We start from the raw sequence: 12682 nt of genomic DNA on the forward strand, positions 1-12682 counted from the left end.
ATTGAATAATCTTCTTGAGTCTATTGTTATCCTTCATAAAAATGTGTCCAAAAAATTTCAAACGTCTCCTCCATACAGTATTGATGCAACTCTCTATGTGATTATAGAGGTCTGAAGTTCGCGTTTAGATCCAAATTCTATTTTCTTGTGTGGGGCTGAAAATTTTGCTAAGAGTTTTACCTTCTTGTTTTTCAATGTCCGCATGTGATTTCCTAGAGTTAAGGTTTTTGATGCATATAGAGCTTCCAGTGGGACAACTGCTTTGTAATGTTTCAACTTATCATTACGTGATATTACACCTTTCTTGTAGTGATCCCATGTTGATCTAAATGCCCTCTGAAGTTTTGAGGTCCTTTCTGTATTGGCCAAACTGTTGAATGCCAAAGGAATTAATATTATCAACATCATCATCATCTCAAGTGCCCGTGTTCATCACCTATTTCCTCATGTAATTGCTCTCTGTGTACCTAAGCATTTATGATATAAAATATAACACCTTGTTGTACAGATAACTGTTCATCTTTCCTCCGTGTCATTATCATGGCACTTAAAACCCCTCCCTTCATCACTGGTTGATATGCTGACTCTAATCATGCTGTTAGCATGCTTGCCCTTTCAGAGAGCGGTTGCGCCATGCATACGAGACAGATATTTGGGACGGTGCACGCAAGACGATTGCTGCCTTTTGGGACGCCCATGGTTGGCTGTGGCATGGTATTGATACTAACTCCCTTTAGTTTGCTTGTGTTATGCTGCTTTTCCAACCATCAACTTGCTCACGGGGTATTTTTCTTCCAGGTTACGACATCAGTGGATGGGAAAACATTCCAGAGAGTTCATCGGCTCTCATAGTGTACTATCATGGAGCCATACCCATCGATATATACTACTTCATAGCTAAAACATATTTGTACAAGAATCGTCTTATCCACACTGTTGCCGACCGTTTCTTATTCAAAATACCAGGTGGGTCAATGTACTAAAGTTACATTTATCAATAAAAATATATTTTTTATCATGGAATGTTCATACGTATTTTACCCGTCGTACAGAACTTATACTGTAGATTTTTCATAAAAGCTATTCAGAGATCCTGTAAAAAAAAAAAAAAAAAAAAAAAAAAAAAAAACAGTGTGTGTAACAGGTAATTGAAGCTAATTTAGCCATTGAATAAACAACCTGAGGCACCAAATAAAATATATCTGCCAAAGCCTTAAATATCCAAATGCTCTTTGGAAAACAGTTGTTTCCAACAAGTTCTGTCTGATGCACGGTTAGAGAGATATATAAGAGCTGACATAAGCTCACCAGACAAAAAATTGGTCACCCATGGAGAAATAATTAGGAGCATCATTTAATACCGTGTAACTCCGCCTCTGGACTTGATAACCTCCTGGATTTGGTTAGGAAGCGAGTCCACAAGGTTGTACAGGTACGTCACATCCAGGTTAAGCCACTCGCTGAGGATTTGACTGTGCGTTTCCACCAAATTGCGGGAATGCTGATGTCGGTGTTTTACCCGCTGTTCTAACATGTCCCACAGACTTTCAATGGGGTTCAAGTTGGGGATTTTGCAGGCCAATCGAGAAATAATATGTATGTATTATACTATATAATTTATAATCACTTACGTCTTCTACACTTTTACTGTACCAGCTATGATAACAGAAATATTCATGAATTTAGATTTTATTTTTGCTTAGTCCATACCTGAAGATTGGCAACAAGGAAGCATTGTACCACTGTTCAAAAAAGGAAATAGGAAGAAAAGTGAAAATTGTAGAGGTATAACCCTATTATCACATGGGCTAAAAATAATGGAGAAAGTCATAGACAAAAGACTGAGGGATATATTAGAAACACAATTAGAGGAAGAACAATATGGCTTTAGACCGAATAGATCAACAATAGACTTGATATTTACAGTGCAAATGATAATGGAAAAACATCTGGAAAGGAACAAGGAAATCATATTCGTATTTTTGGATTTGGAAAAAGCTTATGATACAGTTAAGAGAAAACATGTATGGGAATGACTACTGAAAAGGAATGTACCAAAATCATTAATTAACAAGACAAAAATGTCGTATCATGAGAGTAAAATCAGTGTACAAATGGGGGAGTGGTGACCTTTTATATTAAAAAAAAAGAGGTCTCAAGCAAGGAAGTGCACTGTTGCCATTACTGTTTATTATATTGATGGATGAAATCATAAAACCTGTAAAACAGAGTATCAGTAGTGATGAATTGAATGCTTTGGTATTTGCAGATGATGTGGTGACTTGGGGAAAGGGAGAAAAGGAAGTACAAAGGAGACTGGACATTTGGAATGAAAATCTGAAGGAGTTTGGTATGGCAATTAGTGAAAAGAAAACTGTAGTCATGCTCTGTGGAAAACAGAAAAAGAGAAAAGAAGATGGAGAATGGTTAGAGAATGCAAAACAGTTTACATATCTGGGTAACCTTATTAATGGAACATTACAAGTGATAAGCTTTAACAGCTTCATTTTAAGTAATATTTTAAGTAATACTAATCCCGTATTGACTATAATCAATCAATGAATATTCAAGATAAATTCAAATACCATAAACATTGGGTCAGACATAATATCCAGTTGTTTATGGTTCATACATTTTTACCATGTGAGAATAATAACGGAGATATTCATGATTATTGTATTTCTCACAGACTTCCAAATATCTCCAAAATTATTGGTGCTATATAAAAATGATATGCAACCAAAGTTATAGAAACTAGAATTTCTGATCATTTATGTGTCCTTTATTTATGAGACTTATTCATCATAAAAAATTAAAGCCAATTTTTTAACAGCGCTGATGGTGTGATACAATGTATTGAATTAAAATATGGTCTATATCAGCACACTTTTTAAAATCAGTTAATCCAGAACTGGCTTTCGGAAGCTTTGTTCCATCTTCAGTGGATTTCATCATCATCATCATCATCATCGTCGTCGTCGTCCCACTCCAGTCGCCTGGGTGTGGTTAACAAGCCTCCTCCACTCCTTTCTGTCCTTCCACTTTTCCTGCTCCATCAATTCCACCACATCCAACCCAGCTTCTCTAATGTCCTTTCAAATCTGATCCATCCACCTTCTTCTCGGTCTTCCAACTGGTCTCTTTCCAATTCTCTTCTTGCCACCCATTCTTTTCCCATTCTTTTACATGTCCGAACCATCTCAGTCTTGCTTTCTGTATGTTCTGTACTAATGGTTCTATAGCTCTTCTCGCTTCTTCTTGTCGTTTGGGCCTACTGAAGACCATGGGGCTCATTTCGACTCCTTGTATGGAAATTCTGCTTTTTCTTCTCCCAGAAAGCTTTCATCTTCTGGCTGTGTGCTTGTTTCCTTTCCTTGGTCCACTTCGGTTGGGTGGTGCCTGTACTCTGTCTGCTGGTGAGAGACTCTGGAAAGACACCTTGAAAGGTCAACTGCTGGAATAATACACAATCCTGTATGGTTTGTTCTGAAATCCCCAGCTGTTCTAAGTCGGACTTCACTGTGATGATCCGTTTATTTTTGGACGCTTTCCCTTTGCCTGTAGTGGTAAAGATTTTGCTGGTAAGTTTGTAAGTACTCATACGAGTCAAATGCCCATAGAAAGTCAATCACCTCTTCCTCATGGATGTAACTATGTCTTCTTGATGATCATAGATCTCATTGTTGTGCCTTATCCTGTAGGTACCATCCCCTTCTCTTATTGGTCCTAAAATCCTCCTTAATATTTTTCGTTCCTCGAGCTCTAGCTTCCTCAGTGGACCTTTTCTGTTCATCAGAAGACACTCAGAGGCGTACAGTATGGACGGTCTTACTACTGAATTCTAATGTTGAAGTTTAAGTTTCTTAGAGAGGCACTTGGATGTATAGATGCTCTTACAGGTATGGTAGATCCTTTCCAACTTGGTGCATCTGGTGTCTATTGCTAATGTCTCATTCTCGGTTGCTGAAATCCACTCCCCTAGGTACTTCACTGCAGGAACCTTACGAATGGTGGTGTTTTCCAATGGCATAGTGTGTGGGACTCCCTTTATGTTAGTCATGAACTCAGTTTTCTTTATATTGACCCTCAAGCTGGTTTTAGCTGCTATGGTATAGAGGCTCTGTAGCTGGTGAGTAGCTTCTTTTATGTTGTTGGCTAATAAGGTAAGGTCGTCGGCAAAGGCCAGGTAAGGTACACTGAGACTATCTTTCTTGTAGTCAATTTTCAGTCCACTTCCTGGAGGTAATGTGGCAGTCCATTCCCTGATAATCTTCTCTAGAACGCAGTTAAAGAGAATGCAAGAAATTCCATCACCTTGTCTAACTCCCGTTTGGATAGAGAAACTCTCTGAGAGCTTGAGTGTAGCCTGGATTAGTCTGGTGGTCTTCTCATCCAGGCCTAATTCCCATAAGGTGGAAAAGAGGCTCTGCCTATCTATTGAATCATATGCCTTCTGGAAGTCCACTAGTATGACTACCCATTTGTGTCCGCCACGCTTCTTGTACCTCAGGATTGTCTTGAGGTTCTGTATCTGCTCTGTGCAAGATCTATTTGCGCGAAAACCGGCCTGATATTCACCTAATTGGGAATCCAGTTGACTGACCACTCTGGTTTGCAGGGCTTTAGAAAAGATCTCACTGAGCTCGATAGCTGCAGTCGCTTAAGTGCAGCCAGTATCCAGTATTTGGGAGATAGTAGGTTTGAACCCCACTGTCGGCAGCCCTGAAAATGGTTTTCCGTGGTTTCCCATTTTTGCACCAGGCAAATGCTGGGGTTGTACCTTAATTAAGGCCACGGCCCCTTCCTTCCCACTCGTAGCCCTTCCCTGTCCCATCGTCGCCATAAGATCTATCTGTGTCGGTGCGACGCAAAAAAAAAAAAAAAAAAGAGAAAAGAAAAGATCTTGTATGTAACCGATATTAGAGAGATGCCTCTGTAGTTGTCGAGGTCTATCTTACTACCTTTCTTGTGTAGAGGATGGATCACCACTGAGGTCCATTCCTCAGGTAAGGTCTCCGTTGCCCAAATATCCTCTATGATCTGATGGATGCTTTGTATGGATTGTTCATCAGCATGTTTCCACATCTTCGCTACTATACCGTCTTCACCTGAGGCCTTGTTGTTCTTTAGGCTCGTGATAATCACCCTTATGTCTTCAATGGTTGGCGGTGTGGAGTCTCTCGGTTTCTAGAAAGAGGCTCAGAGAATGCGAGTCTCTCTTTAGGTTCCTCTGCATTGAGGAGCTGTTTGAAATACCCTGCAAGAGTATCGGTACAATCCTTGTTGTTGAACTGAAGTTTCCCTTCAGGTCCACGAAGATGAAGGGTGGGAGCTTTGTACTTCGTTGTTTGTTTTCTGAGTTCCCTGTAGAAGTCTCTTGAGTTCTGCCTCTTAAAGTCCTCTTCCGCCTGTTGTATTAGAGCCTTGTTATGGTTCTTCTTAGCCTGTCGTACTATACTGGCACTTATTTGCCTTTGAGTAAGGAAGGCCTGGTAGTTAGCCTCATTTTTGCTTTGGTTCCACGTGACCCAGGCTCTGTGTCTATCTTCTATAGCATGGTCACATGTAGTGGTCCACCATGGATGTTTTCCTTTGTTGGATGAGGCAGGCATGGATCCATCTTCTCTCTCTAATGCCTTGATTTTTTCTTGATTTATTCTTTTCAATTTTATTACTGTGTATAGTAGTTTCTGATTTCCTCGTCTATCTTGCTCAATTTTGTTGGTAAACTCTCCCCAACATTTCTTCTTTTCTTCCTTGATACTCCTCTTTACTTGCGGTTTCAATCTTTTGTATTCCACATGTAACTTTTCTGTCTTATTCTCATCCCTCTACATTTTTTGCTTTTCCTTATCCATTTCTTTCTTTCTTTATTTATTTATTTATTTATTATGGCTTCTTTCATGTGGCGAAGTTAAGGCACACGGCCCTCTCTTACACTTAACCACAATACAATAAATAATATTAAGGTTACCTATTACTGATTATACTAATTACACTACTTATACTATTTCCTAAATTAAGCTTAAGTTACACATCCACACAATATGCAGCTTATTAGCTTATTAGCTCGTTACTTCAGTCCTCTTTTGTATCTCACACAGACACTTGCACATACACTTACAATGTACACACTTATCAACTACCCTTACGTTTATATTATATAAAACTAACAGAAACAATTTTTAATTTTATAATTACCAATCACACGCACACAATACACACCAATACACACTTCAATCGGTATCTCTCAACAGGAAGTCTCGGCAAGATATTTTAAATTTGAGGAATGAGTCAATGCCCCTGACACTTACTGGCAGGGAATTCCAAAGCCTGGATCCGGTTACAATGAAAGATTTATTATACACAGAAGAGTGGTGAAGAGGAATAGCTAAAGTGGAGCCCGAGCGAGTGTTACGATTATGGAAGGAAGAGAGGAAGTGAAGTTTAGATGAAATATACCGGGGGGAGTTACTATGCAGGAGTTTGTGTATTAAGACAAGTATATGATATTCACGTCTCTTATCAGGTTTTAACCAGTGCAGTGCCTGATAATAAGGAGTAATATGCACATCATACCTTAGGTTAAAAATGAATCTAAGGCAACAATTCATAATACGCTGCAGTTTCCTAGTTTGTTCTTTAGTAGCGTCTACCAAGATAACATCACAGTAGTCAAGGATAGGAAGAATTAGGGTCTGTGTTAATCTTTGCCGCATGTTTAGTGGTATAATATCTTTGTTTAATTTCAGTGGGTGTAGAGTAGCAAACACCTTATGACTTATGTTTTTGATATGTTCTGTCCAATTTAGAGTTTCAGTCATAGTCACCCCAAGATTTCTCACTGTTTTACTGTACGGAATTGTGCTATTATTTATTTGTAAAGGAGGAATGATCGAATCATTGATCTTGTGTAGGAGCTTCTGGGAACCGACAATGATAGCTTGCGATTTTGATGGATTTATGAGAAGTCTGTTTGCGAGAGCATATTCACTGAGTTTTTTCATGTCATCATTTATGCATTTTACTGCGTTTGGTAATTCGCTTAAGCTGCAATGGTAGTAAATTTGGAGATCATCAGCATATAGGTGATAATTACACGTTTTTAGAGAAGATTAAATGTCATTGATATACAATGTAAAAAGCAACGGTCCTAAAATACTACCTTGTGGCGTGCCAACTTTCCTTGTACGCCATTCTGAATTTCTTTCGCGAGTTATCACCCGCTGCCTCCGATCTTTCAAATATGACGTAAAAAACTTCAGTACTAAAGGGTCAAACAAGTAAGATTCCATTTTCTTAATTAGTAGCTGTACGTCTATTGTATCAAATGCACCACTGAAATCCAGTAGCGTTAGTACTGTAAGTTGTCGTTGTTCCATAGCTAGTCTGATGTCTTCTGTCACTTTAAGGAGAGCCGTGGCAGTGCTGTACCCTTTCTTAAAGCCCGATTGTAATGGGTCAAGGAGAGAATAGTTATAGAATAGTTCTTCACCTTGTTCTTTTTTTTTTTTTTTTTTTAAATTCTGTCTGTCCACCATCATGTCTCCTTTACCTTAACCTTTGCTTTTGTTTTTCCGCATATTTCAATTGTTGCTTCCACAAAATGTCTGTCTTAAATTGTCCCACTCTTCTTCTACTTCGATTTCCATGTTAGGCAACTTCCTTTTTATCCAGCCTTGGAATGTCTTTCTTTTATCCTCCCCCTCCAATTCCCAAATGCAGGTCTTTGGTTTCTTCTTCAGTACAATTTTAGGGATTTTTACTTGTTTTAATTCGACAGTTAATAATCTATGATTAGAGCCCTGCATGGATGCGGATATCAGATCCGCGAAGGTAGTGTCTTGGCGGATACAAACTGTACGGCAGTGCAGATAATTTTGCAGGTAATTTCTAAATAATTGATTTTCACTCAGGTATACTATTGTTCTTGCTTTTGGTTATGCGACCCTTGACGTTGGTATGGAAGGATACTGATATATAAAGAGCGTTGAGACCATAAAGCCATAAATCTGACCTAAGCCTAACTGGCTCCTGTCCAAAATTAATGGAAGGAACAAAGGTCAGCGCGTCGGTAGTTGTCTCAAGAGAAAATTCCTCATAACCTGTGAATGTAGGGGTTAACAGATCTACCCTTTTCAATACCTTGGGTTTAATATACTGTGGTTAAATATCTACAATATCTGCGGATAACTGTTTTGCGGATGTGGATAACCATTACAAGCAATAAATCTCATTTGCGGATGCGGATATTATTTTGTATATTACAAGTATATCCGCGCAGGGCTCTATCCTTGGATCACCTTCCATACTTTTATTGGGGATTATCTTCGTATTCATGACGTATCTTCCCCATTCTCGGTTTGTTATTACAAAATCAATGAGCGTTCCATACTCTCCATCCCAATTATATCGGCTGATTTTATGGCTATTCCTCTTCATAAACCATGTGTTCTTTATTATCAGGTTATTTCTGATACAAAAGTTCAACAGTTTCTCTCCATCTTCATACTCATGTGGGCCCAAAACATTCTCATATCCCGTTCTATCAGTTCCCACATGAACATTCAGATCTCCCATTATCATGATCCCATCTCCAACAATATGAGTTTCCAGTTCATTGAGGAAATCGTCTTTTTCTTCCATGCTACATCTTGTCTGCAGAGCATACACCTGTACTAGCTTCAGTAGTTGACTAAAAACAATGATGGTCATATATTTTATAACCATAATAGTGTTAATCACAATAAAGAGGATTTCTTAGATTCAGGTATCTATAAACTTAAGTGTGATCAATGCTTCTTCACGTACGTGGAGCAAACAGGTAGGAGTTTTCAAACCAGATATCTCAAACACATCAATGCTACCAGATACAAGAAGTATTCTGCAATGAGTGTCCATATGGGGGATACTGGTCACCAATATACTGACATAAATAAAGACTTGACCATTAAAAAAAAAGTAAGCAAAGGGAACCTGACCAGCAGTTACGAAAGTATTTATATAAGTTTAGACCAGAGTATTAACGCAAACAAAAATTTAAATGACATACAAGAGAACAAAAATCCGTTATATGAACAAATGCCATCGCTTCTGTCCTCACGAAGAATTAATAATTGGAAGTCACCTCCTCTAATTCAAACTTCCCGCCCTTCCGCTTCTAGTACAGGCCGAGCTATTTCCCCTTCCCCCACTAATAGCACTGTTCCCACCCCCCTACCGCCACTAGCCATGTTCCACTGGGTGAAAGAAAACACAGCTACAACACACACAGTAGCGTGGCAAGAAGCAAGTCAGAGCGAGGCTCATTCTAAACCAGCTATAGGGAGTGTCATTTACGGTAAGCTTTTAGGTCATACATTCATGGCAGAATCTCTTTTCCTAGTTATCTAAGGGTTTTAAACCCATTAATTTTTATATCTCTTTCTTTTCAGACCTTGTCTCTTTCAAAAAGGATTATTCTTAGGATTTAAGCCATGAATATTGTGGTCATGCAGCGCTGATCTTTGCTATATGACAGGCGGTCTCATAAGGCTTCAGATTTCTTCTACCAAATTAGCTAAATTTGAAGGAATATTAAGTTAATGCTTTTAATTGTTCTGATATGGATTTAGTACCAATCCGTTTCCGAGGCCAGAATTTTGATCTTCCCAGTCAACACACTGATACTACCAGATTCCAACAATTATTGCAACGTTTTTCAAGTAAGGTCGTTCATATTTAACTTGGCTGAAAGATGGTTTGCAAGAAGTTTTAAACTACCTCTTTAAATGTATGTATATTTGTTCTATGTTTTCTCAATAGTCCAAAAGGAACTTCCGTTTCATATACGGACAGCAACAATGGACATTGATTCTGTATGAGACGTTATGGCATGCTTGTCTATTTCACGTTAATTTCATTTTTTAACATTGAAAACAAAAGTTTTTGCAAGAAGTGAGGTCAGTTTGTGTAAATGTATATATATTTATGTCTTATGCATTTCCCAAATAGTCCTTAAAAAGTCATTGGATTCTTCCATTTTTTACATTTTTTTAGTTTCTGATTTGAGTTTATTAATTTACCACGTGATTTTATGGCTGATGAAGTCTCAAATAGAGACGAAACATGTCCCTAATATTTTTAATATGTTTTTAATTAAATAGTTCACTTGTAAAGTGATGTGTGTTGATTGGGTGGACCAAAACCTAACATTGTTGCTAAGTTTCAGCTGTATCAATATGGATCTACACGATGAAGGTCGTAAATAATAATAAATTTTATTGCGCACAATGTGTAAAATTTACATATTACATCAATTAAATTATAATTCAGAGCAAAATTGATTCATAGAGACTTCTCTTCTTGCACTTCATTACGTGATATGTATCACACTGTTCATTGCACAATACACATACACATTCCTGGCTGGCCCGGTGGTAGGATTTCCTGGCACAGATACAGTGATGAAAGCCGTGTATTGCAAAGCGTGTCACCAAATGTCTCAACTCATATTCCTCTTTCATCAATCCTTATTTATCAGTGCGTCTGTACTGTAAAAGCTTTCCTCGATCGAGTCCCTTTTCTCTCGTAGTTCTCGTAACAGCTCCTCGTATGCCGGAGTTTGCTGTAGAGGCATTTGTAGTCTTAAATCCTCTATCAGGAAGGTTTTCTGTGCTAAAACATGTGTACCGGGACCGGGTGAATTTTGATACCCCTAGGACCCTCTTAAGGTATCTCGGTTTCATGCTTTCTAGTTCTCGTAGCTGTTTACATGATATGTACTCCCATATTACTTCTAATCCTTATGTGAGCGTTGGTAGCACTTTGACTTGGAAAAGTTTCATGGCCGTCTCCAGTGACATTCTTTGCAGATGTTTGATTTCACTTATGCTTCTAAGTGCAGCAGCTAATCTCTTCTTTATGTGCACTGAGAAGGTCGTCCCGGAGACTTCTAGTGTGATCCCTAGATACGTGAACTGGTTTTTCGGTGTTAATGTGTGTCCTCCACATACAATGTAGTCACCTTTCGATAAGCGTCCTCCTCTCCTGAATACCATTAATTCTGTCTTCTTTAGATTCATCCTTAGCTTGTTGTCATCCGCCCATTGTGTGACAAGCTTCATTCCGTTTTGCAAATCTTTTATGTTATCAGCGGCTAGTGCCATATCATCCGCATATATGTATATGCTTACATTTTGTGCTCCCTCTTTGATTTTTGTAGGAAGATCCTGGGTCAGCGCATTGAACAGTAAAGGGCTCAAGGGGTCCCCTTGTAGCACTCCGATGGTCTGATCTATCCAGTCTGATTGGGATACCCCGTCTCTGATTTGCACTTGGTTTGCCGCTAGTATGTTAGCTATTAAATTCGTCATATCTGATCGTCCGACGAGGTTTTCTAGTTTCTCGATTAATTTCCTTCTGTTGCCAGTGTCAAAGGCTTTGGTGTAATCAATGAAGATTACATACTTCTTCCTGTGGGCTTGTGTTCTTTCTTGTATGTCCTTTTGCAGACAGCTCGCCACTATCAGGGTGGATCTCGCTTTCCGGAATCCAGATTGTTCCATCAGGTAACAGTGGTTCCATCAGGTTACTTAGTTTCTGTGCTAATAGTTTGGTGAGTATTTTAAATGCCACCGACTCCAGGGCTATCCCTCTGCGAGATTCTGGTTTGCTCGTGTCCCCTTGTCCTTTATATAGCATCTTTATGACTGCCTTTCGCCATGCATTAGGTATGTTACCAGATTCCACGCATTCGTAAATTGTACTAGATTTACTGGCATGTAAAAACTCCTGCGGGACTAAATTCTGGCACCTCCAAAAACCGTAAAATTAGTTAGTGGGTTGTAAAGCCAGTAACATTATTATTATTATTATTATTAAAACAAATGAAAAGAATTTGCCAGATTTTCTGTGAATTTTATACCATTTTTTTCACCATACAGGGTTTTCTATAGTATCGGAGGTGCTGAATGTGATCCCTGGCACTATCCAGACTTGTGCTAACATCCTCAAGGAGAACAACTTGCTGGCCATATCTCCAGGAGGTGTCCATGAGGCTCAGTTTGGAAACTCTTATTATAGACTCATGTGGAAGAAGAGACTTGGGTTTGCCAAAGTAGCTCTTGAAGCTAAATGTGTAAGTATACAGCTTTTGACTCATTCTTGTGCCTTTGCTCATGCAAACTTTAGTTGAGATTTTCCTTATCAAATGAAACTGTCTGACCTTATTTATAGCCTTTGGTCATTCTGAAATATTATTTTTTTGTTCTTGGTGGTGATATAAAAATTTACAGGTACAGTATTATAAAGGCAGTCAAAGGGATTTATGTTGACAGTTGAGACACAGTGAGAATTAATGGGAGAATGAGTTCTTAATTGAAAATAATTACAGGGGTTTCACAATGCTTTGATCTTTCACCTTTGTTATTCATGATGTACATGGGTCATCTACTAGAGGGTATTAAATGGGAGAGAGGAATTGATTCAGTTGGGCAAAGTAACCAGTTTGGTCCATGCTGATGACTTGGTCTTGATGGGCAGACTATGCTGAAAGGCTGGAATCTCATATCTTAGAATTTGAAAAGAGATGCAAGTAGTATGGTATGGGAATTAGCATTTCCAAGACTAAAGTGATGTGAGTGGGGATGAAACCTAAGAAGATTCACTGTCAGGTCAGGAATACAAAACCAACTGTGTTTTT

At 38.6% G+C, this 12682-nt stretch overlaps 1 protein-coding gene across 2 annotated transcripts in view; it reads left to right on the top strand.

Moving 5' to 3' along the window:
* Nucleotides 1-12682, top strand: part of LOC136875728 (DGAT1/2-independent enzyme synthesizing storage lipids) — a 145111-nt gene that overhangs the window by 54677 nt on the left and 77752 nt on the right. For both annotated transcript variants that reach the window (XM_067149299.2, XM_067149298.2), the window contains exons 3-5: nucleotides 620-714; nucleotides 799-966; nucleotides 11925-12118. In XM_067149299.2, the coding sequence (XP_067005400.1) occupies nucleotides 620-714; nucleotides 799-966; nucleotides 11925-12118 (457 nt within the window). The remainder of the gene's footprint in view (nucleotides 1-619; nucleotides 715-798; nucleotides 967-11924; nucleotides 12119-12682) is intronic.

The sequence above is a fragment of the Anabrus simplex genome, chromosome 6 (assembly GCF_040414725.1).
Source record: "Anabrus simplex isolate iqAnaSimp1 chromosome 6, ASM4041472v1, whole genome shotgun sequence".
NCBI lineage: Eukaryota > Metazoa > Arthropoda > Insecta > Orthoptera > Tettigoniidae > Anabrus > Anabrus simplex.